The 27,872-nt window shown below is 37.6% G+C and overlaps 1 protein-coding gene across 1 annotated transcript; it reads right to left on the reverse strand.

The window, feature by feature from the left end:
• Positions 1-236: 236 nt before the first annotated feature.
• ZNF157 (zinc finger protein 157) lies at positions 237-27,872 on the reverse strand. Its single transcript, XM_067722823.1, has 5 exons — positions 27,639-27,872; positions 25,787-25,993; positions 3,106-3,245; positions 2,717-2,812; positions 237-1,782 (listed from the first exon to the last, which is right to left on the reverse strand). The coding sequence occupies exons 2-5, from the start codon at positions 25,846-25,848 to the stop codon at positions 758-760; spliced, it is 1,323 nt and encodes a 440-aa protein (XP_067578924.1). The 5' UTR covers positions 25,849-25,993; positions 27,639-27,872; the 3' UTR covers positions 237-757.

Below are 27,872 nucleotides of genomic sequence, written 5' to 3' on the forward strand. Positions count from 1 at the left end.
AAGTATTTAAAAGAAATACAGCATTATATATTGTAGACTTCATACTACAAAGAAAAAATTTACGGTAGATTAAAATTCTAAATGTTGAAAGTGAAACCTTCACTTTAGAGGAAAGTATAGGAGAATATTATCACCTTGAAACCAATAATATGAAAACATAAAACTTCAGCAGAAGAAAAGAGTTAAAAAAATTAAATAACCAGTCACAGTCTGAGAGGAGATATTTGCAACACACATGACTGAAAAAGGATTTTTATATTTTTACATATTAAAAAAAACAAGAAAAACAACATTTAAACCAAGAAGTAAAAGATAAACAGCCCATTAGAAAACAATGAGCAAAGGATATGAACAGTCATTGCACAGACGAAATAAAACAAATGGCCAGTCAACAGGTAAGCCAATGTTCAACCTCACCACTAATTAGGGAAATCCAAATGAAATGAAAACAACAATGAGCCATTCCCTAAGGCGATCAGGACAATTTTCACACCAACATAAGAGCCAAATTGTTACAAGTGCACTCTGTGTGCACCAGTAATCAGATGGCCCAAAGAGCTTGGTCAAATGGTGAGGGGAATCTTCTTAGAGAAGCTTTCTCCATAGTACAAGGCAAGGGCTGGCCTAAGTGAGTTCTCTGATGTTCTCTGAGGTGTGCTTTCTGGCAGAAGGCTTTCCCACATCCTTGACATTCAAAGGGTCTCTCTCCTGTGTCAATGAGGCATACTTGCACATAGAAGGCATTCCTGCATTCACTTCATTCATAAAGTTTCTCTCCTACGTGAGTTCTCCGATGTTGACACAGGGATTTCTTCATACTGAAGATTTTTCCACATTCACTACATTCATAGGGTTTCTCTCCTGAATGCATTCTCTGATGTTCAATGAGGCGTGCTTTGACATAGAAGGCATTACCACATTTATTACATTCATAAGGTTTCTCTCCTGTGTGAATTCGCTGATGTATTCCAAGAGATGAGTGCACCCTGAAAGATTTCCCACATTCGTTACACTGATAGGGTTTTTCACCTGTATGAGTTCTCTGGTGATTATTGAGAGTCATCTTCATTCTGAAGAATTTTCCACATTCACCACATTTATAGGGTTTCTCGCCTGTGTGAATTCTTTGATGTTGGTTTAGGGATTTTTTTGCACGAAAGTTTTTCCCACAATCACCACATTCATAGGGTTTCTCCCCTGTGTGAGTTCTCTGGTGTTGAGTAAGGGATATCTTAACACGAAATGTTTTCCCACATTCGCCACATTCATAGGGTTTCTCCCCTGTGTGAGTTCTCTGATGAATCATGAGGGTTGCCTTCTCAGAAAAGGTTTTCCCACACTCAGTGCATTCATAGGGTCTCTCTCCTGTGTGTGTTCTCCGATGTAGAATGAGTTGTGACTTCCTGCCAAAAGATTTTCCACATTCATTACATTCAAAGGGCTTCTCCCCTGTGTGAGTTTTCTGATGAGCAATGAGGTATGATCTTGCACTAAAGGTTTTTGCACATTCACCACATTTATAGGGTCTCTCGCCTGTGTGTATTCTCAGATGTTCAATAAGATTTGATTTCCTGCAGTAAGTTTTCCCACATTCATGACATTCAAAGTTTTTCTCTCCTGTGTGTGTTCTTTTATGTCCAACAAAGGCTGTTCTCTTGTAGAAGGCTTTCCCATATTCAACAGTTTGATCCAAAGTTTGAAGCTTCTGATGCTGAAGGTCATTATCATGACTGAGGGCATTACCCCCAACAGAATTGTTGGCACACAGCAGTGACAGAGAGCCTTTAAAAACAAATCAGATCATATCTCTCTCACTCAAAACCAACATAGGCTTTCCCTTGTCACAGTGTAAAATTAAAATGCTTAACAAAGCCTATAAAAATTCTACATAACTTAGCCCCCGGCTAACTCTCTGATATCACCTCTTAACACTCTCATCACCCACCATTAAGCCACACCAGCATCTTTGCTGTTCCTATGATATATTGCTCAGACTAGGCTTGGCACTTACTGTTCTCTCTGCTCAGAATACTAAAATTCCACATGGCTCTGTCTCTCTCACTTCACTGATGTTGGTGCACTAATGTTAACTTCCCCAAAGAGTCTTCTCTGACCACATTCCCCAAAAGCACAAACTCCATCACTGTCTGTTCTTCTTATCTTGAACTGATTTTCTTTTCACCACCAAACACCATGTATTTGTTTGTTTCTGGTCTCTTTCCCTCATTAGACTGCAAGCTCCAGGAGAACAGAGATATTACTTTATTCACTACTGGATCCCCACACCTAGAATGTGACCAGCATATAGTTGACCTCATTTAGGATTTGGTAGATGACTAAATGAATGTATGAATGATTGCTTGACAACAGAAGGCATCCAAGGCAATGGAGGGAAGGAAGGCAATTGAGAATACTAAAGAGAGACAGACTAGCTAAGAATAAATGTCTAAGCTGAGGCAGGCAGGGAAAGATAAGAGTGGTAAATGACTACAAAAATTGAGATAAAATAGGAGAGAGCACTTAAGTGTGAGCATGATATTGGGATGTAGGATTTAGGTATCTAAAGCATGTAGACCTTTGTCCTCTGGTCATTTTCAAAGAGCAAGGGCCTCTGAAAAGAGATTCCTGAAAAACACTGCCCAAACTTAACCTTTGACCTGAATTCCTGAGCTCTTATTTCCCCTATTTTCCATATGTCTAGTTCTTGCTCACTCACCTGGGTAACCATGGCCTGAGGATTCCTCCTCTAATATCCACAGTTCTTCCCCTCGCTCCAACTTGAAGATCATCTCTGGTTTGGCCACGCAGAGGCCTGTTAATGGGAAATGGCACAGGACGTGGGCCAAGTTGTCTGAGCTTTAGGGCCTCTGATGGAGGAGAAAAGTGCATCTTCATGAGCTGCACAAGGAAGGGTGCCCATTGAAACCTTTCATTGGGGGAAGTGAGAACACACACACTCTTCCTGGTGCCCCAAACTGATAAATCATCTGTGACCCCTTGAATCTAGAACTAAAGTATCACTGAACTCTGCAAAGGCTGCCCAGGTTACAGCAACCAAGAAAGGAAACACATGCTACCAGGAGTTACATGGACAATAATCCTCACCCACAGACGCCAGGTTGCTGTAGTTCTCCAGCATCACATCCTTGTGCATGGTCCTCTGGGCAGGGTCCAGTCTGTACCACTCCTGTCGGGTAAAATCCACAGCCACGTCTTCAAATGACACAGATCCCTGTAACAACAATCTGCAATGATCAGAATGGGACACATGGAAAAGATGTGTGGGAACTAATTCTTTCAATAGAGCACTTTTGACAGTTGACTAGAAAAAGCTACACTGGTGTCAACTGAAAAAAAAAAAAGCACAATGTGAGAGTTGTGAGTTAAGTTTTATTTGGGGCAAAATGAGGACTATAGCTCAGGAGACAGCCTCTCAGATAGCTCTGAGGAACTGCTCTGAAGAGGCAAGGGGGGAGGTCAGTATATATGTGATTTTGGTGAAGGGGGTACATGCAATTAAGCACACATCTTGGTAGAAGGTTGCTGCTAGTCAGCAGGAGCAGATGTCTCCGTTAATGGTTTTAGTGCTTTGCTAGATATGAGAAGATGCAAGAAATTGAGTTCAGAACATTTTCTCCTGAAAATATCTAACTATCTGAAGGCCTGCTCTGCCAGTTTTTCCCAGAGCACAGAGTGTCTCATTCCTGATCTCCACCCTGAACTCCTTTCAGGGTATGTTGAAGGTCAGTGACTGCAGTGGCTAGTGACTTCATCCTTGTAGGGGCAGATAGCAAGTGACAATTTTTAGCTGACACTGGAAACCTGACCCTTTCTTGCTTGATACTATACTTTGGGGGAGGAAAACACAGAACAGTCCTGCTAGTGTATTAATTTTTCAATTCATGGAGAAAAGACCACTGACTACTGAGTTAACACTCTGTGCCTGGACCTGTCCCAATTGCTGGGGAAACAAAGATAGAGTGCCTGCTCTCAAGGAGCTTGTACCCAAATAAGGAGACTTGCACAGGCATGCCGTGTTTTACTGCACTTCACTTTATTGTGCTTCACAGATATCACGTTTTTTACAAATTGAAGGTTTGTGGCAACCCTGCAATTGTCAGATGATGGTTAGCAATTTTTTTTTTTTCTGGTACGCGGGCCTCTCACTGTTGTGGCCTCTCCCGTTGCGGAGCACAGGCTCCGGACGTGCAGGCTCAGCGGCCATGGCCCATGGGCCCAGCCACTCTGCGGCATGTGGGATCTTCCCAGACCGGGGCACAAACCCGTGTCCCCTGCATCGGCAGGCGGACTCTCAACAACTGCGCCACCAGGGAAGCCTGATGGTTAGCATTTTTAAGCAACAAAGTATTTTTTAATTAACGTATGTACATTGGTTTTTTTAAACATAATGTTATTGCACACTTAATAGACTACAGTATAATGTCAATGTAACTTTTATATGCACAGGGAAACCAAAAAATTCATGTGTCTCGCTTTATTGCAATATTTTCTTTATTGCAGTGGTCTGGAACCAAACCTCCAATATTTCGGAGGTATGCCTAAATGTGAACACACACCTGCAATGAGATGTTATAGGAGCTATGCTGGACATGTGTACAGGGTGCAATGGGCTTTCACAAGGGATGGAATAAGATTCCAACTTGTGTTATTGGGGAGGTAGAGCTTTGAATCCTTAAACAAGAATATAACCTCCCTCACGAATATGGGGCAGTAGTATGAGAAAAGGCAGGAAGACATGAAACACACATGGTGAGTTAGAGAACTATAAATAGCACAGTATGACAGGAAAACAGTGCTTTGGGCTGTGATGAGATAAAGGGCTATAGAGATATTCAGGGGCAGACAGTGGAGGGATTTTCACCTTTTTATTTCTATCTATCATCAGTCTCCAAAATACTTGACTCTTTATATGATCAGAATATTTTCTGACCTTCCCACAATATAGTTAGATTTATAAGTTATACAGAAGTATTGTCAAGTAGGAGAAAGGGAGAGAATATTACTCTCCCTTGAGAGTGAACAGCTGGGTTGATGAACAGCTGGGTTGAGGCTGGTGCCACAATATTGAGATTAGCAAAACAGGAAAGACAGTGGGTTGGCAGAAGGGCAAATTGAGATAGATCTTAGACCTGAGCTGGAGTGTTTATGTCACATACTGATAGAGACGTCCAGCTGGAAGGTGCATATATGATGCTGGATCTGTGAGAGGAGGCTAGGATAGATGAAGGATTGAGAGGCAGTAGCATTTCAGCACTAGCTGAAGCCACCAGAATAAACTGGGTGGCTAAGAGAACACAGAGCTTGAGAGAGGCATCAAATACAGAGTCAGCAGGTACACCAATATGACATGAAGACTGAAAGGGGGTGGGAGGGGCTCTTGTGGGACAGAGAAAATGAGAGAAAGCCTCTTTTCTTTCTCATGCAGTCCTGCCCCAAAGTAAATCCCAGTGCCAAAGATGTAACCTTGCAGCAGCAGGCTCCTCAAACTCTAAAGGAGAGGAATCCTCTTCTTTGGCCAGAGGAATAGTGGTCTGAAGAGTATGAGAAGGATCCCCATTGCCTTTCTTCTAACCTCTCACCACTTGGCCTCAAGGGCAAACCTAGTTGCAGAAAGTGAGTGCCAGGATGGAGATGAAAGCCCCAACTGTCCAGCTAGAGGACCAAGATGGGGAAGCCCTGGGAACAGAGGTGTGGGGGTGATCGCCCTAACAATATAGCTTCAAAATACATGAAGCAAAACTGAAAGAAGAAATGGGACAATCCACAAATATGGCTGCCAACTTTCATCACCTCTCTTAGTGACGAGTGAAAATCAACAAAGATACAGAAAAACTGAACACCACCAATCATCCAAGGAATGGTAGAACATTTCACTCAAAAACTGAGATTAACTGTTTCTTCAAGTATACATGGAATATTCACCAAGCTAGACCATATCCTGGATCATAAAACAAACCTCAACACAATCAAAGGGCCCACTGGGTACCAAGGAAAATTGACTTGGAGCAATCAACTCTGAGATATATCCTAATTAAAACTATTAGAATTTAAAGGCAAAGAAAAATATTCCTCAGGGCCTCCAGGCAAAAGAATTAGATCGGCATCCATTTCTCAAAAACAACACAGAAAGTAAGGCAATAGTAGAACAGCACATTCAAGAAAATTAAGGAAAGAAAGTACAAATAAAGGAAATTATATCCAGCCAAGATACCCTTCAAGTATCAAGGCCGTCAGAAAAAGTTTTGAATAGGCCAGAATATGTGTGCCCTTCCTAAGGAATTTGCTAGAGCTTCACTGCTTAATATGGTAGCCACTAACCACATGTGGCTATTTGAGTTTAAATTTTGATGAATTAAAATGGAATAAAATTAAAAATTCAGTTCCTCAGTCACACTAAAGCACATTTCCAGTGCTCAGTAGCCACATGTGGCTGGTTACAGTACTGGACAGTACTGGACAGCACAGATACAGAACATTCCCATCATTGAAGGAAGTGTTACTGGATAGCACTATAGTAAACAATTAGCTTCAACCAAAAACAATGAATGGGAAAATTCTGGCAAAAGGACTGACAGTAAGCATTTCATATATTTAACAGTGAAGATAAGACTAAAATAAGGCTGGGGTCATGGGTTGAAGGATAATGTATACACATTAAGTGTTCTGACAAAGTAGAAAAAATACAACTAAAATATGGGAGGAGAAGAGAAAGAAAGGGGGAAATTGAATAAGATCATTTACTGCTGTATAGGTAACAGATGAGAGACAAATTAGATGGTAAAAGATTAATTTAAAAAAGGTAAATTGGGGCTTCCCTGGTGGCGCAGTGGTTGAGAGTCCGCCTGCTGATGCAGGGGACACGGGTTCGTGCCCCGGTCCAGGAAGATCCCACATGCCATGGAGCGACTAGGCCCGTGAGCGATGGCCATTGAGCCTCCGCGTCCGGAGCCTGTGCTCCGCAACAGGAGAGGCCACAACAGTGAGAGGCCCACTTACCGAAAAAAAAAAAAAAAGGTAAATTGGTAAAGCCATTATGGAAAACAGTGTGAAGATTACTCAAGTAATTAAAACTAGAAATACTGTATGATCCTGCAGTCCTGCTTCTGGGTATATGTCCAAAGGAAATGAAATCACTATGCCAAATAGGTATCTGCACTCCCATGTTCATTGCAACATTATTTGCAATAGCCAATATATGGAAATAACCTAAGTGTCCATCAGTGGATGAATGGATAAAAAAGATCTAGTATATATAGGGTGGAGTAGTATTCATCCATGAGAAAGAAGGAAATCCTGCCATTTTCAACAACATGGATGAACCTGGAGGACATTATGCTAAGTGAAATAAGTCAGACAGAAAGACAAATACTGTATGATCTCACTAATATGTGGAATCTAAAAAAAAAAATTAAAAAGTCAAACTCAGAAGCAAAGAGTAGAATGGTGGTTACCAAGGGTACGGGGGAAATGAGGAGAGATGTTGGTCAAAGAGTATAAAGTTACATTTATGTAGGATGAATAAAGTCTAGAGATCTAATATACAAGCATGATGACTATACTTAACACTGTATTGAACAACGGAAATATACTAAGAGAGTAAATTTCAGGTGCACTCATCACACACAAAAAATGGTAACTATGTAAGGAGATGATATGTTAATTAGCTTAACTGTAGGAATCATTTCACTATGTATATGTATATCAAATCATCATGCTGTACACCTTAAATATATACAATTTTATAAATAAATATGTAAATAAAAAGAAAGATATAAGGGTTGACTAAGAGTACTATAAAAAGGATTAACACAAAGGTAACCAACAGCATAAAAATACAAGTCTTCCTAACTACCAAAAAAAGTTTAGAGGAAACACTCAATAGAAAAAGAAACACAGTAAATATAACAAATACACACAGTAATTACATCATAAGATAAAATGACAGAACTGAGAACATATTTGTATTATTTATATTACCAAACAGTAATACAAATAAATGTGAATAGGCTTACTTCATCTATTAAAATAAAAAGGTTTTCACATTGCCTTGTAAAGCAGAACCCAACACAATGCTGTATACAAGAGACATGCTTAAAATGGTCTTTCAAAAAGGCTAAAGTTAAAACGATGGGCAAAGATTTACCAAATGAAAACAATATAAAAGCAGGGATTGAAATCCTGATACCAGACAGAGTAGAATTCCAAAAGGATATAAGATAAAGTGGGATACTTCATAATGTTACAAGCCCTGTTCAAAATGAAGATATAACAATAAAGATATCTGTAAATATCTATGCACAAAGTAACACAGCAAAAGCCTACATAAGCTGAAAACTACAGAGATACAAGAAGAAATAAAAGCTTTCTCTAATGGGAGACTTTTAAAGAGAGAGAGAAAGGCGGGGGAGGGAAGGAGGGAGAGAGGGAGAGAGAAGGAAAGAACAAAAGAAAGAAACACTATACCCAGATCATACAGAATATACTTTTTCTCAGGTGTACATGGAACATTCACAAAACTTGATCATATACTAGGGCACAAAGAAAACAATCTCAGTAAGTTCCTTAAAATTGAAATATTACAAGCAACACTGATCACAATCAATAAAGAAATTTAAGAACCAAAAATGGACAAGCTGATTCTAAAATTAATATAGAAATAAAACCACAAGACTTAGATTAGCCAGAGCAATTTTGAACAAGAAAAAAGTTAGAGGACTTACATTACCTCATTTCAAGACTTATAAAGCTACAGTTTTCAAAACAGTGTAGTATTTTTGTAAAGATATACATGAGAGGGACTTCCCTGGTGGTCCAGTGGGTAAGACTCCACGCTCCCAATGCAGGGGGCCCAGGTTCAATTCCTGGTCGGGGAACTAGATCCCGCATGCTGGAATGAAGATCCCGCGTTCCACAACTAAGAGCTGGCACAGCCAAAATAAATAAATAAATATTTAAAAAAAAGATATCCATGAGACAAAATAGAATTTAGAAATAGATTCACACATATATGATCAATTGATGTCTGACAAAGGTGTCAAGAATATTCAGTGGGGACCTCCTAGGGAAATGGAAATAAAAACAAAAATAAACAAATGGGACCTAATCAAACTTAAAAGCTTTTGCACAGCAAAGGAAACCATAAACAAGACCAAAAGACAACCCTCAGAATGGGAGAAAATATTTGCAAACGAAGTAACTGACAAAGGTTTAATCTCCAAAATATACAAACAGCTCATGCAGCTCAATATCAAAAAAACAAACAACCCAATCCAAAAATGGGCAGGAGACCTAAATAGACATTTCTCCAAAGAAGACATACAGATGGCCAACAAACACATGAAATGATGCTCAGCATCACTAATCATTAGAGAAATGCAAATCAAAACTACAATGAGGTATCACCTTACACCAGTCAGAATGGCCATCATCAAAAAATCTACAAACAATAAATGCTGACGAGGGTGTGGAGAAAAGGGAGCCCTCTTGCACTGTTGGTGGGAATGTAAATTGATACAGCCACTATGGAGGTTCCTTAAAAAACTAAAAATAGAACAAGCATATGACCCAGCAATCCCACTACTGGGCATATATCTGAGAAAACCATAATTCAAAAAGAGTCATGTACCACAGTGTTCATTGCAGCACTATTTACAGTAGCCAGGAAATGGAAGCAACCTAAGTGTCCATCGACAGATGAATGGATAAAGAAGATGTGGCACATATATACAATGGAATATTACTCAGCCATAAAAAGAAACGAAATTGAGTTATTTGTAGGGAGGTGGATGGACCTAGAGTCTGTCATACAGAGTGAAGTAAGTCAAAAAGAGAAAAACAAATACCATATGTTAACACATATATATGAAATCTTAAAAAAAATAAATGGTTCTGATGAACGTAGGGGCAGGACAGGAATAAAGACACAGACGTAGAGAATAGACTTGAGGACACGGGGAGGGGGAAGGGTAAGGTGGGATGAAGTGAAAGAGCAGCATTGACATATATACACTACCAAATGTAAAATAGATAGCTAGTGGGAAGCAGACGCATAGCACAAGGAGATCAGCTCGGTGCTTTGTCACCACCGAGAGGGGTGGGATAGGGAAGGTGGGAGGGAGACGCAATAGGGAGGAGATATGGGGATATATGTATACGTATTGCTGATTCACTTTGTTATACAGGAGAAACTAACACAACATAGTAAAGCAATTACACTCCAATAAAGATGTTAAAAAAAAAAGAATATTCAGTGGGGAAAGGATACTCTTCTCAACAAATGTCTCTGGAACAATCAATCAGTCATATCCAGAAAAACTTCAGAATTCCTGAGGGATAGTTACTGAACTGTTAAGACTGGTTATCTCCAGAAGGTGAGATTATGAGGACTCTTCAAATTAAAATTTTTATGTTTCTGATCATTTAGTTAAGGTAGTGTCCGTCAGTTTTCTCCACTGTAAAGTTACCAATTTTCCCTATGTAATTAATGAGCAATGTGTAGGAACATACCTTGAAACTATGTAAATGTATTGTTCCTCATTAAACTTTCATCCGATAGCTTTGGCATCCATCAATGATTCTTGCTTGGCTTAATTATTACTAACTAGAATGGTTGCAAAAGGTTATTTTTCTAACTCCATCATTCTTTCCACATTACTAGTTGCCACTAGACCTTAAGGAAGGGCTTTTCCTTTCTCCCTCGTTCATACATTTACTATCAGTATGGACTCAAGGTTTATCTTAGTTTTCAGCCAGGCTCAACACCCAGCTGAGTACCCAAAGGCCATATGCACATATGTGGGTAAATGGCCAGAGGGCAGAGAAGAAAGTTTTCTGGGACTCTTTGACATGGAAGAATAATGCACTGTGATTCCAAAATCTGTTGGTCAAGTCCTAACAGGGGCCACAGTTAGATTAAAAGGATATAGGGATGCAACAGTTGATGGAATTAAGGTGAAAATCTGCATGAAAATGGGAATATTTGAATAGACTTTATGTGAACTGTACCTCCTTCATCTAAATGTGTTCCTGAGATGGATATTTATGTCTGACCGGGGAATACTTCTCCTACGTAGTATTATAAAACAAGAGGAGTATAAGTTCATCCCTTGGCCAGTATTAATTGCACATCATAAATGAGAATCTTTATAATTGCCTAAGCTCATACAAGTTGTTATTTTGAAGCAGTGTAGAAAATGTGGTGGACAAAAAAAGTTGCCATTTTAATTAATGACATGTTAGAAGCTGGAGTGCTGGTCCAACAAATTCTCTTAGAATAGCCCTGAGTGGTCCATGAAAAAGGCGGATGGCTCAGGGAGACTAACAGCAGATCATCAAGGCTTAAATAAATTAGTATCACCTAATAGCATCAGTACTTCCTGATATGGTTTCAACAGTGGAAAAATACAGGAAGTTAAAGGAGACTGGTTCTCAGTGACTGATCCTGCAAATGCTTTTTTCCCTATCTCAATATAGGAAGAGTCAACTACAGTTTGCTTTCATGTGGGAAGGATCCTAATTTACATTTACTGTACTGTCAAAATGTTATTTGAATTCACCAGCTGTCATAATTCAACTGTCATAATTTGGTTAGAAGGGATTTAGACTTAATGCAGGTCCCAAGTATAATTATATACTACATTGATGATATGATAATATTAGAAACTGAAGATCGAACAAGGACTGACTTAAATGCAACAGTGACACATATGATCAACAGAAGCTAGTTGATAAATCCAACAAAAATCTAAGGGTCCACTCAAATGGTGAAATTCTTAGGAATACCCTTGGCAGGAGCCACATGTGACATTCCACAGGCAACAAAAATGAAGTGTTGTTGCCTACCTTTGGTACTAAGAAGAAACACAGCCCATGATTGGATTACATGGATTTTTCAGGATGCATGGTCCACATCTGCAAACATTGCTAGCTCCTCTCTATAAAACGACCCAAAAGAAGGCCATATTTGTATAAGGGCCTGAAAAAAAGTAAGCTATGTCTGAATTGCAAAAAGCGGTAGCTCTCTTGATATCTTTGGGCATCATGAACGGAATGTTGCTGACAACAGGCAAAAGTGGAATTCAAGAGGGAATCTTATGCTAGAGAAAGAAACATTGTTGCAATAATTCAATTCTGTCTTTTTTTTTTTTTTTTTTTTTTTTTGCAGTACGCGGGCCTCTCACTGTTGTGGCCTCTCCCATTGCGGAGCACAGGCTCCGGACATGCAGGCTCAGCGGCCATGGCTCACGGGCCCAGCCGTTCCGCGGCATGTGGGATCTTCGAACTGGGGCATGAACCCGTGTCCCCTGCATCAGCAGGCAGACTCTCAACCGCTGCGCCACCAGGGAAGCCCCAATTCTGACTTCTTGATGGTTCTGAAACTGAAACTGAAGCATTCAGTTTCCTCTGGATGCTCCTTGAGAAAAAGCATGGCAGTTTACTGCACAGGCACAAAGACCAACTACATCCATGGTGCACTCTTCCAGTGGAGACATTTGGACACTGTTGGGGATGGTACTTTATCCATGCCACGTCATCTGGACATTGATTAGCAATTTCTTATTTGGTAATGCTCCTCCTGCACAGACTTCTTTGATAACAACATCATCAGAACTCTCAAATTGTGCACCATCTAGCAACTCAGAAAAAAAGAGAACCAGCCAGAAAGGAGTGTCAGAAAAGCATGGGGAAGACTTCAAAAAGGAAGGGAGGTAGATTAAGGACTCAATGATGGTGAAGATGAAAACACTTGGAATGCAAATTCTACTCAACAGATGTAGTGAGACTAGAACAATACGTGCAATAATCATTGCATTTCTCTTACAATTTAATTCAACTAAAATTCTACTAGGATGTAGGATTGCTTTATGTTTTCCAACTAATCTTTATTTTAAAGTGTCTCTTTAATCCTGCTTAGTGGGTGTGGGTTAAAACTGTCTAACTCAGAAAAGTCAAGAGAGAAAATAACGATGAACTGGTTGCAAAGTCCCTGCATATGGCAACCAACTGTTAGAAGCCTAAAGAATCTAAAGGTCTTATATATAAAATAGATAAATAAGGTCCTACTGTATAGCAAAGGGAACTATATTCAATATCTTGTAGTAACCTATAATGAAAAAGCATATATATACATATATATATATGTATAACCGAATCACTTTGCTGTATACCAGAAACTAACACAACATTGTAAATCAACTATACTTCAATTTTTTTAAAAAAAGAATCTAAAGGTCTGACACAACTACCTTCCAGCAACTTTCTTATGTAGTATTTTATGTACCCAGTATCCCTATGCTCTCCGATGGCATGCTTTGTTTAGAAGTATTTTGGTCAAAAACTCTTAAGCCCACACAAAGTAACTGGTATATCACTGAGTAACTTGACTTTGGGTCAGATGCATTTTAATTACCCAATCAGAGGATAATTAATGTTCACCCTTTCTCTTATCACTCATTAACTGTAAGCAAAATCTTATAGGTTTTAATCTTACTTAAACACTGAATGAAAAAAATATTTTCAAAAAGAGAAAGAGCCATAGGAGTCCTGTAATAGCATTTATGACAAAGTTGTAATTGAAGATACTGTTTCCATCATCCATATGAAGATCCATCAAAAGATTTCTTAACTCTCGAGTATCAGGAAACCTTTACTATAGAGGAATTATCAATTTCTCTGTGGGGGTGTTGAAATTCATGTGTTTGATTGGACGTCTAACTCTGTTATGTCGTCCCAGAATATCAGAGATAAATCTAGACTTCGAAGTTTCTAATTGTGTAGGATTGTTGACCAACATGCCTACATTCTAAAACTTGTTTTGATATCTTCTTCTTTTTATTTCCCTTCCTTTTATCCTAATATTTGTCTATTTATACTTAGAAGTGCCCTAAAAACCACAGGAAAACAAAATTAATAAGTAAATAAATGAACAAATAAAAACTGGCTGGAGATGTGGCCATCTCTAACTCTTTTTTGGAAGATCTGGGAAGGAAGAGCTGGAGAGGGGTAGAGCACTGATCAGGAGAAAGTTGACATGCATTGCCCAGAATCATCAGCCTCCAAACAGTATTACTGTTTAGTGTGAAGAGGAAGATTTTTCACTGTCATCCACTGAATTCCTTACAATTTAGTGAACCCTCTCCTGTGACACAAAAATTCAATTTCCCAAAAAACATCTTTAACAAATAATCATGGATGTATGTAAAGAAACAAATCGAGGAGTTTCACCATCAAATTGTCAATTATAATGAAAACTTACCACCATTGCCAGTGCTCAAAGGATGGAGTGCTATGTAACCACTAAAATTATGTAGAAAATTATTTCTGGACATGGAAAAATATTTATCTAACACTCCCAATGTTTCTTTTTTTTAGAAAAGGCAACCATTCTTATTAGTTTTACTTCATTTGCCATTATTTGTTATATTATAGGATAAACCAAGAAAGTAATTGTGTTAATGTCATTATAACACCTCCACCAAAGAAAGATATGTAAGTATAATAGCAAAGAAGTAAAAGTTCTGTAATTTTAATCTGAACTGGAAATGAGCTCTGTGTTTTTTTTCTCTCTTAAGAAGTAGGCTGATTTCTGCTTCTGGGAAAATAGAGTAAATATACTTCTTCCCATTCCTCCTGCTAAGTATGACTAAAAACTCTGAACACCATATACAAAACAAAGTTGTAATTCAAAAAAATACACGCACCCTAATGTTCATAGCAGCACTATTTACAATAGTCAAGACACAGAAGCATCTTGTATCCATCAACAGATGAATGGATAAAGAAGATGTGGCATATATATATATATATATATATATATATATATATATATATAGTGCCACTTGGTACTGATGAGGTGACGCCCTCTCTTCCCCAGCTGGAGTGAAGTCAGAGGAAGCCAGCTAAAACAGGTTTAAATAAGAACAAGATTCTCACAGCATAATACCCAAAATGCCTAGGTTTCAATTGACAATCACTCATATCAAGAACCAGAAAAATCTCAAACTGAATGAAAAAAAATCAATAGGTATCAAGACTGACATAACAGAGATAATTATCCAACAAAGATTTTGAATCAGTCATCACAAAAACGCTTCAGTGAGCATGTCTCAGGAAAAAAATAGAAGATATAAAGAAGACCCAAATGGAAATTTTAGACCTAAAAAACACAATAACTAAAATTAAAAACTCAATGGGTGGGGGCTTCCCTGGTGGTGCAATGGTTAAGAATCCCCTGCCAATGCAGGGGACATGGGTTTGAGCCCTGGTCCAGGAAGATCCCACATGCCACAGAGCAACTAAGCCCATGCACCACAACTACTGAGCCTGCACTCTAGAGCCCGCAAGCCACAATTACTGAGGCCCACATGCCACAACTACTGAAGCCTGTGTGCCTAGAGCCTGCGCTCTGCAGCAAGAGAAGCCATTGCAATGAGAAGCCCTCGCACAGCAACTAAGAGTAGCCCCTGCTCGCCACAACTAGAGAAAGCCCATGCACAGTAACAAAGACCCAACACAGCCAAAAAATAAATAAAAAACAAAAACAAAAAACACACAAAAAACCTCAATGGATGGCCTCAACAACAGAACAGATGGGACAGAGGAAAGACTCAGTGAAATGGAACACAGAAGAATAGAAATTACCCAGACAAAATTGACTGGAAAAATACTGCCTCAGGGACCTGTGGGACTGTAGCAAAAGAACCAACATTCATGTTATCAGAACACAAAAAGGAAAGGAGAAAGAGGATGGGGCTTTAAAAGTACATGAAGAAATAATGGCTGAAAACATCCCAATTTGGCAAAAGACATAAATTTACAGATTCAAGAAACAGAGCAATCCCCAAATAGGATAAAACCAAAGAAATCCACACCAAGACACATCCTTAAACTTCTGAAAACTAAATATTAAAATATATGTACTGAGGGACTTCCCTGGTGGTCCAATGGTAAAGAATCCACCTTGCAATGCAGGGAACGTGGGTTCGATCCCTAGTCAGCAAACTAGGATCCCACATGCCGTGGGGCAACTAAGCCCGCATGCCACAACTACTGAGCTCGTGCATCTCAGCTAGAGCCTGCATGCCACAAACGACAGGGCCCATGTGCTCTGGAACCAGTGCACCACAACTACAGGGCCCACGCACCCTGGAGCCTGTGTACCACAACTAGAGAAGAGAAAACCCACACGCCACAGCTAGAGAGAAGCCCACACACCACAATGAATAGCCTCCGCACCACAACAAAAGATCGCACTTGCCTCAACGAAGATCCTACGTGCTGCAACTAAGACCCGACACAGCCAAAAATAAATAAATAAAATAAATAAATAAATCTTTAAAAAAATAAAATAAAATATATGCACTGAAAGCCATGAGAGAGAAACAACACCTTACAAAACAATGTGAATGACAGCAGATTTCACATCAGAAACCACAGATGCCATAGGAGGTAGCATAACATTTTTCAAGTGCTGAAAGAAAAGAACTGTCAAGACAGAATCCTATATCTAATGAAAATATCCTTCAGGAATGAAGGAGAAATAAAGACATTCTCAGATGAAGGAAAACTAATAGAATTTGTCACCAGCAGACTTACCTTAAAAGAATGGCTAAAGGAAATTCCCTAAACAGAAAATGAAAGATAAAATAAAGAATCTTGGAACACCACAAAGTAAGAAAGAATACAGTAAATGAAAATGTGGGTAAGTGCAATAGACTTTCCTTCCCCTCTGGAGTTTTTAAATTACGTTTGACAATTAAAGGAATAAATGTTAACACTGTTTGATCTGGTTCTAAATGTATGTAGACAAGATATTTAAGACAATGATAAACAGGAGACTGCAAAGGGGATTAAAGGGAGGCAAGGTTTCTACATTTCACTCAAACTGGCAAAATGATGATAGCAATAGACAATGATAAGTTATGTGTATATAATGTAATATCTAGAGCAACCATTAAATGAACTATACAAAGAAATACACTCAAAAACACTATATGTAAATCAAAATGGAATTCTAAAATATGCTCAAGAAACTGATAGGAAGACAGGGAAAAATAAAACAGAAAACAAAGCAGAGAGAACAAACAGAAAAGAAAAATAGTAAATGTAGGCCTAACATATCATTAATTTCATTAAATGTGAATGGGCTAACTACACCAAATAAAAGACAGAGACTCATAGAAAGGATTAAAAACATGACTCAACTGTATAGTATCTAAAAGAAAGTCACTTCAAATATAGCAATATAGGCAGGTTGAAGGAAAAAGTATGGAAAAAGATATATCATGCAAACATTAATTAAAAGAAAGCAGAAGTATTGTCCACTATACCTCAATAAAGCTAGAAGCATGAGTAGCTATATTAATATCAGATAAATTAGAATTTAGAAAAAAAATTACCAGACACAGAGAGAGATATATAATGATAAAAAAGTCAATCCATTAAGAAAAACAAAGCAATTCTAAATGTGTATGCAGCAAACACAGAAGCAAAGGCTGATAAAACTGAAAGAAGTAGACAAATTATAGTTGTAAACTTCAACACCCCTTCTCTCAACAATTTACAGAACAGCTAAACAGAAAATGAGCATTCTCAACAACACAATGACCCAACAGGATCTAACTGACACTTACAGAACACACCACCCAACAACAGCAGAATACACACTCCTTTCAAGTGTCCATGGAACATATAGCATATCTTGGGCCGTAAAACAAACCCCAACAATTTTAGAAGAATTGAAATTATACAAGGCATCTTTTCTGACTACACTGGAATCAAACTAGAAATCAATAACAGAAAGATAACAAGAAAATTTCCATACACTTAGAAATGAAACAATACACTTCTAAATAATCCATGGTTCAAAGAGGAAGTCTAAAGGAAATCCAAAAAATACAATGAACTGAATGAAAATGAAAAAAATACATATTTACAATTTATGGAACACATCTAAAGCATTGCTGAGAGGAAAATATACAGCACTAAATGCATACATTTGAAAGAGGAAAGTCTCAAATCAAAGATTTAAGGTCCCACACCAAAAACCTAGAAAAAAAGACCATATTGAGGATAAATTAAGAGTACAAACTTGGAACTAGTAGATGAGTAAGTCCAAGAGAGCTAATGCACAGAATAGTGATTATAGTCAACAATACTGTATTATACAAAGTTGCTAAGAGACTAGATCTTAACTGTTACTGCCACAAAAAAGAAATGATAATTATGTGATGTGATTGAGGTGTTTGCTAATGCTACAGGGGTAATCGTATTGCAGTATATAAATGTATCACGTCAACACATTGTCACTTGTGTTTTTTTTTTTTTTTTTTGGCTGCACAGGACAGCTTGCAGGATCTCAGCTCCCCCATCACGGATTGAACCCAGGCTGCAGCAGTGAAAGCCTGGAATCCTAACCACTAGGCCACCAGGGAACTCCCAACACATTGTCACTTTAAACTTATATAACATTATATGCCAATTATATTTCAATTTAAAAATAAAGAAAAAAAGACCAAAATAAACCCAGAGCACACAGAGGGAAGAAAATAATAGAAAAGAAGAGAAATTAATGAAGCTGAACAGAAAAACAATAGATAAAAGTCAATTAAACAAAGAGCTGGTTCTTTGAAAATATCAATAAAATTGATAAACTTTTAGTAAGACTGACAAAAAAAAAAGAGAAAGGACACAAATTACCAATATCAGGAATGAAACAATGAATATCACTACAGACCCAGCAGACATCAAAACAGGAATTACTATGAACAATTCTACACTTATAACTTAGATGAAATGAACCACTTCTTCAAAAAACACAAACGACCACAAGTCGTCCAATATGAAATAGATAATTTAAGTAGCCCTATACTATTAAGGAAAATTTATCCATAATTTAAAACTCATAAAAGAATCTAAAAAGAATGGATATATGTATAACTGATTCACTTTGCTGTACAGCAGAAACTAACACAACATTTTAAATCAGCTATACTCCAATAAAAGTTTTTTAAAATAAAAAATAAAACTCACCCAAAGAAAGATATCTCTGGCCAGATGGTTTCCCTGGAGAATTTTACCAAACTTTTAACAAAGAATTAACACAATTACATAATCTCCTACAGGAAACAGAAGAGGAGGTAATTCTTTCAAACTCATTCTATGAAGCTAGTATTTTCCTAGGATAGGTGAAAAGGGGCCCCCCAAATATATCCACATCCTAATCCTTGGAAGCTATGAATGTCACCTTACATGGCAAAAATAAAAAGGTCTTTGCAGATGTGATTAAGGATCTTCCGATAAGGAGAGTATCTTGTATTATCCAGGTGGGTTCTCAATGTGATCACATGTATCCTTACAAGAGGGAGGCAAAAGAAGATTTGACGCACACAGAGGCAGTGATGTGAAGACAGTAGAGAGATATTTGAAGATGCTGGCCATGAAGAATGAAGGGATGAAGTCACAATCCAAGGAATAGCTGCAGCCCCCAAAAGCTGGAAGAGGCAAGAAACAGATTCTCCCCCAGAGCCTCTGCAGGGAGTAAAGCCCTGTCAACACCTTGATTTTGGCCCAGTGATGCTTATTTTGGATTTCTGGCCTTTAGAACTATGAGAGAATAAATTTCTGCTGTTTTAAGCCACCAAGTTTGTGGTAATTTGTTGCAGCAACCACATGAAACTAACACATTCCCTGATTACAAAACTGGATGAATATAGTATAAAAAAGAAAACTACACAGCAATATCATTCATGAATATAGAGGCAAAATTTCTTGACAAAATATTAGCAACTATAATTCATTAATATATTAAAGGAATTATATACCATGACCAATTAGGGTTTATTCCAGGGATGTAAGGCAGGTTCAATATTCAAAAATCAATCCATATACTCCACCATGTTAACAGAATTTTAAAAATCACATGATTGTATCAATCAATATAGAAAAAGCACTTGAAAAAATCCAACACTCATTCCTGCAAAAACCAGAATAGAAAGAGAAATACAGAGGAACACCCTCAATTTGATAAACAGCATATAAAACAAAACTACAGCTAACATTATACTTCATGATAAAAGACTGAAGACCAAGAGCAAGGCAAGGATGTCTATTCTCATGACTCTTATTCAACATAGTGCTGGAAGTTCTAACCATTACAATAAGGCAAGAAATGGAAATGAAAGGCATACAGAATACAAAGGAAGAAATTAAACTGTCCCTATTTCCAGATGAAAAGGTCATAGAAAGCATAGAAAAACATACAAAAACCAAGTGTTTTTCTATATGTTAGCAGTGAAAACGTGGACTCCAAAATAAAAAATATGAAACCATTGATAATTACTCAGAAGTATGAAACACTTAAGTATAAACCTAACAAAACTAAACGTTGCAGTAAGTTAAATTGTTTACTTATTTGCAGTAAGTTCACTTCTTGCAGTAAGTTAAATACTGCAACACACTAGCAATCTTGAGAAAGAAGAACAAAGCTGGAGGCATTACACTATCTGATTTAAAACCCTTGAACGATGCGGGATTAGGGGCATTGACCCTCTGCGCAGTTGAAAGTCCATGTATAACTTATAGTTGGCCCACCATATACTTGGTTCCTCCTTATCCCCAGTTTCTCTGTATCCACAGATTCAACCAACTGTAGATCGTGTAGTACTGTAGTATTTACTATTGAAAATAATCCACATATAAGTGGATCCACACAGTTCAAACCTGTGTTGTTCAAAGGTCAACTATATATTACAAAGCTACAGTAATCAAAACAGTATGGGAGAAAACTATAACTCAAAAAGTTACATGCACCCCAATGTTCACTGCAGCACTATTTACAATAGCCAAGACATGGAAGCAACCTAAATGTCCATCGACAGAAGAATGGATAAAGAAGATGTTGTATATATATACAATGGAATATTATTCAGCCATAAAAAAGAATCAGATAATGCCATTTGCAGCAACGTAGATGGACCTGGAGATTATCATACTAAGTGAAGTAAGCCAGACAAAGACAAATATCATATGATATCACTTATATGTGGAATCTAAAAAAAGACACAGGGAGTTCCCTGGTGGCCTAGTGGTTAGGATTCAGCGCTTTCACTGCCGTGGCCTGGGTTCAATCCCTGGTGGGGGAACTGAGATCCCACAAGCCTGGTGGTGCAGCCAAAAAACAAAAACAGACAGATACAAATGAACTTATTTACAAAACAGAAACAGACTCACAGACACATAAAACAAACTTATGGTTACTTATGGTTACCTCCCCTTTACCAAAGGGGGAAGGGATAAATTAGGAGTTTGGGATTAACATATATACACTACTATCTCCATAAAATAGATAACCAACAAGGACCTACTGTATAGCACAGGGAACTATACTCAATATTTTGTAATAACCTATAAGGGAAAAGAATATAAAAAATTATATATATATATATATATATATATATCTGAATCACTGTGCTGTACACTGAAACTAATACAACATTTTAAATCAACTATACTTCAATTAAAAAAATAAAACTAAATAAATAAATTTAGTGAAAAAAAACCCAGTATGGTACTGGCATAAAAACAGACACAAACAACAACAGAACAGAATAAAGAGCCCAGGGATAAACCCATGCATATATGGTCAATTAATTTATGACAAAGGATCCAAGAATATACAATGGGAAAAGGACAATATCTCCAAAAAATAGTGTTGGGAAAACTGGACAGCTACATGCAAAAAATGAAACTGGATTACTATCTTACACCATATAAAAAATTAACTCAAAATGAATTAAAGAGTTGAATGTAAGACCTGAAACCATAAAACTCATAGAAATCATAGGCAATAAGTTCCTTGACATCAGTCTTAGCAATGATTTTTTTGGATCTGACTCCAAAAGCAAAGGCAATAAAAGCAAAAATAAACAAGTGGGACTACATCAAACTAAAATGGTTCTGCACAGCAAAGGAAACCATCAACAAAATGAAAAGGTAGCCTACTGAATGGGAGAAAATATTTGCAAATTATATATCTGACAAGGGGTTAATATCCAAAATATATAAAGAACTCATACAGCTCAATAGCAAAAAACAATCCAATTTAAAAATGGACAGAGGATCTGAATAGACATTTCTCCAAAGAAGACATAGCAATGGCCAATAGGTACATGAAAAGATGCTCAACATCACTAATCATCAGTGAAATGCGAATCAAAACCACAGTGAGCTATCACCTCACACCTGTCAGAATGCCTATTATCAAAAGGATGACAAGTAACAATTGTTGGTGAGGATATAGAGAAAAGAGAATCCTTGTGCACTGTTGGTGAGAATGCAAATTGGTGCAGCCATTATGGAAAACAGTATGGAAGTTCCTCAAAAAATTAAAAATAGAACTACCATATGATCCAGCAATTCTGCTTCTGAGTATTTATCTGAAGAAAATGAAAATACTAACTTGAAAAGATATGTGCACTCCCATGTTCATTGAAGCATTATTTACAATAGGCAAGATATGGAAGCAACCTAAGTGTCCATCCAATGGATGAACGGATAAAGAAAATGTGAGATAGATGTAAATACAGATATAGATATACACACATACCCAATGGAATATTATTCAGCCATGAGTAAGAAAGACATCCTGCTGTTTACAACAACTTGGATGGACCCTGAGGACATTAGGCTAAGTGAAATAAATCAGACAGAGAAAGACAAATGGTGTATGATCTCACTTATATGTGGAATCTAAAACAAAACAAAACAAACAAAAAAACAAACTCATAGATATAGAGAACAGATTGGCGGTTGCCAGAGGTGAGAGGAGAGGGTAAAATGGGTGAAGGGAGTCAAAAGGTACAAACTTCCAGTTAAAAAGTAAATAAGTCATGGGGATGTAATGTACAGGCATGGTGACTATAGTTAATAATATTATATTGGATATCTGAAAGCTGCTAAGAGAGTAAATCTTAAAAGTTCTCATCACAAGAAAAAAAAATTCTGTAACTATGTATGGTGATGGATGTCAACTAGACTTATCATGGTGATCATTCAACAATACATACAAATATCGAATCACTATGTTGTATATCTGAAACTAATATAATATTGTAAGTCAATTATACCTCAATTTAAAAAAAATAAATAAATAAAAGTATGGTGTTGGTAAAAATAGACAAATTTATCAATGCAACAAATAGAGAGCCAGAAAATAGACCCACACAAATAGAGACAACTGATTTTTGACAAAGAAACAAAAGCGATTCAATGGAGAAAGGACAGCCTTTTCAATAAATGGTGTCGAAACAATTTGATATCCATATGCAAAAAGAAAATATCTAGACACAGTCCTGACAACTTTCACAAAAATTAACTCTAAATGGATCTTAAACTTATAGGCAAAATGCAAAAATATAAAACTTCTGCAAATAGGGAGTTCCCTGGTGGCCTAGTGGTTAGGATTCCAGACTTTCACTACTATGGCCCAGGTTCAATCCTTGGTCAGGGAACTGAAATCCTGCAAGCTGCATGACGCAGCCAAAAAAAAAAGAAAGAAAGAAAACTTCTGCAAATAACAGGAGAAAATCTAAGTGACTTTGGGTTTGGCAGTGTTTTAAAATATAACACCAAAAGTACGTTACATGAAAGAAAAACTGACAAGTTGGACTTTATTAAAATTTTAAAATTCTGCTCTGTGAAAGACACTGTTAAGAGAATAAAGAGACAAGCCCAGAACAGGAGAAAATACTTGCACGACACATAACTGATAAAATGACTTGTATTTAAAAATATACAAAGAGGGACTTCCCCCGTGGTCCAGTGGTTAAGAATCCATCTTGCAATTCAGGGCACGCCAGTTTGATCCCTGGTCAGGGAACTAAGATCCCACATGCTGCAGGGCAACTAAGCCCACGTGCTGCAACTACTAAGCCCACGCGCTCTGGAGCCAGTGTGCCACAACTACAGAGCCCATGCACTCTGGAGCCCACACACCACAACTAGAGGGAAGCCCGTGCACCCCAACAGAGAACCCACGCACTGCAAGGAAAGATCCCGCGTGCCGCAACTAAGACCCACCCAACACAGCCAATAAATAAATAAATAAATAAGTAAATATTTTTTAAAAAATTTTTAAATAGTAAAATAAAATATACAAAGAACTCTTAAAAATCAACAATAAGAAAACAAACAACCCCATTACAAAATGGGCAAAAGATCTGAATAGACACTTGACCAAAGAAAATATACGGATGGGAAATAAGCATGTAAAACCATGTCCAACATCATTTTTCATTATGGAATTTCAAATTAAAACAATAAGATACCACTACACACTTATTAGAATGGTTAAAATCCAAAAAACTGACAGTATTAAATCCTGACAAAGATGTGAAGCAACAAGAATGTTTGTTCATTGCTGGTGAGAATGAAAATGATGAAAAACTGTGGAAGACAGTTTGGTAGTTTCTTACAAAGTCTTACCATGTGACCCATAATTGCACTCCTAGTCATTTACCCAAATGAATGGAAAACTTATGTCTACACCATAACCTGTACATATATGTTTATAGCAGCTTTATTCATAATCACCCCACACTGGAAACAACCAAGGTGTCCTTCAATAGGTGAATGGATAAGCAAACTGTGGTACATCCATACAATGGAATATTATTCAGTGATAAAAATAAATGAGCTATCAAGCCATGAAAACACATGGAGGAAACTTGAATGCAAATTGCTGAGTTAAAGAAGCCAATCTGAAAAGGCCACAGACTGTATGATTCCAACTATATGACATTTTAGAAACGGCAAAGCTATAGAGACAGTAAGAGTGTGGTTGCCAGAGTTTCAGGCAGGGGGAGAGGAAAGATGAATAAATAGCTAAAGCACAGATGAAACTGTTCTGTATGAACTGTAATGGTGGATATGTCATTATGTATTTGTCAAAACACATAGAATGTGTAACACAAAGAGTGAACCTTACTGTAAACTGTTGACTATAATTAATAATAATGTATCAATATTGGTTAATTGTAACAAATGTACCACACTAATACTACCATCTCAATTATTCTGTAAATCTAGAACTACTAAAAATTAGTAGGTCACTTAATTGTTTTAATGCTCTTAGCATACAATCCAGCAATTGCACTCACGTGCATTCCTTCGATACAAAAATCTTACACAATCACAGCATCCTTATTCATATCATCCAAAAACTGGAAACAACCAAGATGTCCTTCAACTAGTGACTGGTTAAGCAAACTGTGGTAAATCCATACCATGGAATGCTATTCAGCAATAAAAAGGAACAAACTATTCATATATGCGACAATCTGGACAAATCTCCAGAGAATTATGCTGAGTAAAAAAAGCCAGTCCCAAAAGGTTACATACTGTATGATTCTACATATATAACACTCTTGAAATAACAAAATTATAGAACTGGAGCACAGATTATTGGTTGCCAGGGGTTAAGGAGGGAGAGGGGGAGGAGGGAAGTGGGTGTGACTATTAAAGGGCAATATGAGAGATCCTTGTGGTAAAGGAAATGTTCTGTATGTCAATATCCTGGTTGTGATACTGTATCAATACCAAGATTTTGCAAGATGCTATGATGGGGGAAACTGGGTAAACAGTACATCAGTACATTGCATTTGAATTTACAGTTATCTAAAAATCAAAATTGGTCTAAAAAATACAAATTTTTGTCTAAAAATTTTTTAAAAAATTAAAAAATGGGGAAAAGTAGGCTCTTCTTACTTACCTCAAATGATCTGCCAGGTTGTCCTGGAACCAGGGCAGGAAACCTCTGGGGTGATTTCCCATTAGCTGGCATGTTGACTCTGAGTACCAGCCCACCTTCCAAAGCTGGAGAGGCCTTTGTACGTGGGCTGCAGTCAGAATAAATGGAAGATCCTGCAGCCTCCAATATGCGGAAAGTTCAACAGCTCCACAGAGACACCAACAAATCCTAAAAGGACATATCCACATCATCACTGTCATTCCACATTCGCCCCACAAAGTTCAGCAACTCCCACTCTGAGTATTAGTGAGGGTAGATTGTGGAAACAATCATGATATTTGGAGTCAAATTAATGAACTCAGAGTCCGTTACTCTTGGGTGGCTCCACAGAGGGTGCTTCACACTTTAGCCAACCAGCTCATACCTCAATTCCAGGTTCACGGCAGATCTGGGTTTGGGGAGAAGGTGGAAGTGAGGCAGTGAATGGTGCTGAAGCCCCATGGGGTAGGCAGGGGAAGGACTAGTCCATGGGGTCCTGGTGAGTGACTGGCAGCAAAAAACCTGGAAACCTGGTAATCTTAATGAAAGGGGTCTCTTCTGTCCACTTTAATTATTTCACCATTTTAGGGTGAAAAATCCCTCTTAAATTCTTCTGCGGAGAAGCTCTGAGCCTCTTCTTTTCAGAAGATGATTCAACATTAATAATATTGATTAAATCAACAAATTAGGGGGGTGGAGGCAACATGCTGGTTTTAATTTACACCAAAAAAGCATTTGACACAATTCAGCAGTCATTACTAATAAAAACTCAAACAAAAATTAGGGAGGAAGTAAATCACTTAAATATCACAAAAATCATTTACAAAACACATCCCTGAAATACTATGCTAAAAAGTAAAATGATGAAGCAACTGCCATTAAAATTAGTAAAAAGATAGGGATGTTTGATACAACTCAAAATTGTTTTTTCTGGCTCTAGGTCACACAATAGAAGACGAAATAATCAGAATAAATATTGCAAAGAAATGAAAATGTAGCTTTCTTTGCCAGTGATATGATTTTATACATAGAAAACCTACCCCAGACTCTACCAGAAGTCATAGGGTAATTTGATAAGGGGCTGGATACAAGATAAAATTACAAGATCAGATAGTTTTTTCCCTGTATAATAATGACCAAATGAAAACGGAAAAAAAATCCGTTAGTAATGATAACAAGAAAAATATAAAATATGTAAAATAAACTCTTTAAGGAGCTGCACCTATAAATTTAAAAAGTTAAAAAAATTGACAAATATAAAATAGTCACACAAACATACCATATCCCTGGATAAAAAATTTAATTAAAATGTCAACCCTCCCCAAACATTATAGTAATGTAAAGAATAAATGAAAGAGAAAAATTAAACACAAAGCTCAATAATAAGATGGTGTATATAACATTTTGTGGAACGCAACTAAAGAGACTCTTAAAGGGAAATTCATGTTTTCAAATGCATTTTAACAAAGAAAGGCTGAACATTAATGAATTAACAACCAATTTAAGAAGTTAGATAAAAGAGAAAATAGCACAGATAGCAGGAATTAGGGAAAGAGAAAACAAAGGTACATCAGAGAGGATCAACAAAGCCAAAAGTTGGTTGTTTGGAAAGGCTAATAAAATTAGCAAATCTCTGGGGAGACTGAGGAAAAAATCTAAACGCACACACACTATTAGGACTTGACAACAAAATGCAGCAAGGAATCTAAAAACTGACTACCTCAGAAGCCTCCATCCCTCCCTGACCCGCATACACTTCCATTCACCAGACTTTTTAATACCCCACCAACTGACCCCACAAACTGTCATTCCCAAAAGCCAACAAAGCCATCACCTCAAAATCACTGATGACTGTCACGCCACAAACCCTCGTGCACTCGCTTTAGTGCCGCGCGCCAACAAGACTTAAACAGCCTCTGAGGGCCACTTCCGTTTCCTGTCCTCACCTCTGAACCTGCCCCTTCTGGGGCTGTTAATTTCGCACACGATCACACAAGAGCTGTGTGACTGTGGTCTACTCACTCTGAACAAGATGCAGTTATGGATCTGCAGAGACTTTGTCCATGAG

This window comes from Pseudorca crassidens, chromosome X (genome assembly GCF_039906515.1).
Source record: "Pseudorca crassidens isolate mPseCra1 chromosome X, mPseCra1.hap1, whole genome shotgun sequence".
Classification (NCBI taxonomy): domain Eukaryota; kingdom Metazoa; phylum Chordata; class Mammalia; order Artiodactyla; family Delphinidae; genus Pseudorca; species Pseudorca crassidens.

Bases quoted from the DNA above. Each gene is read 5' to 3' on its own strand.
- ZNF157 (XM_067722823.1), bottom strand. From the start codon at position 25,848: ATGGGAAATCACCCCAGAGGTTTCCTGCCCTGGTTCCAGGACAACCTG. The intron at 3,246-25,786 runs GTAAGTAAGAAG...TGATCATTGCAG, and splicing joins AACCTGGCAGATCATTTGAG to ATTGTTGTTACAGGGATCTG. The intron at 1,783-2,716 runs GTGAGTGAGCAA...TTGTTTTTAAAG, and splicing joins CTCAGGCCATGGTTACCCAG to GCTCTCTGTCACTGCTGTGT.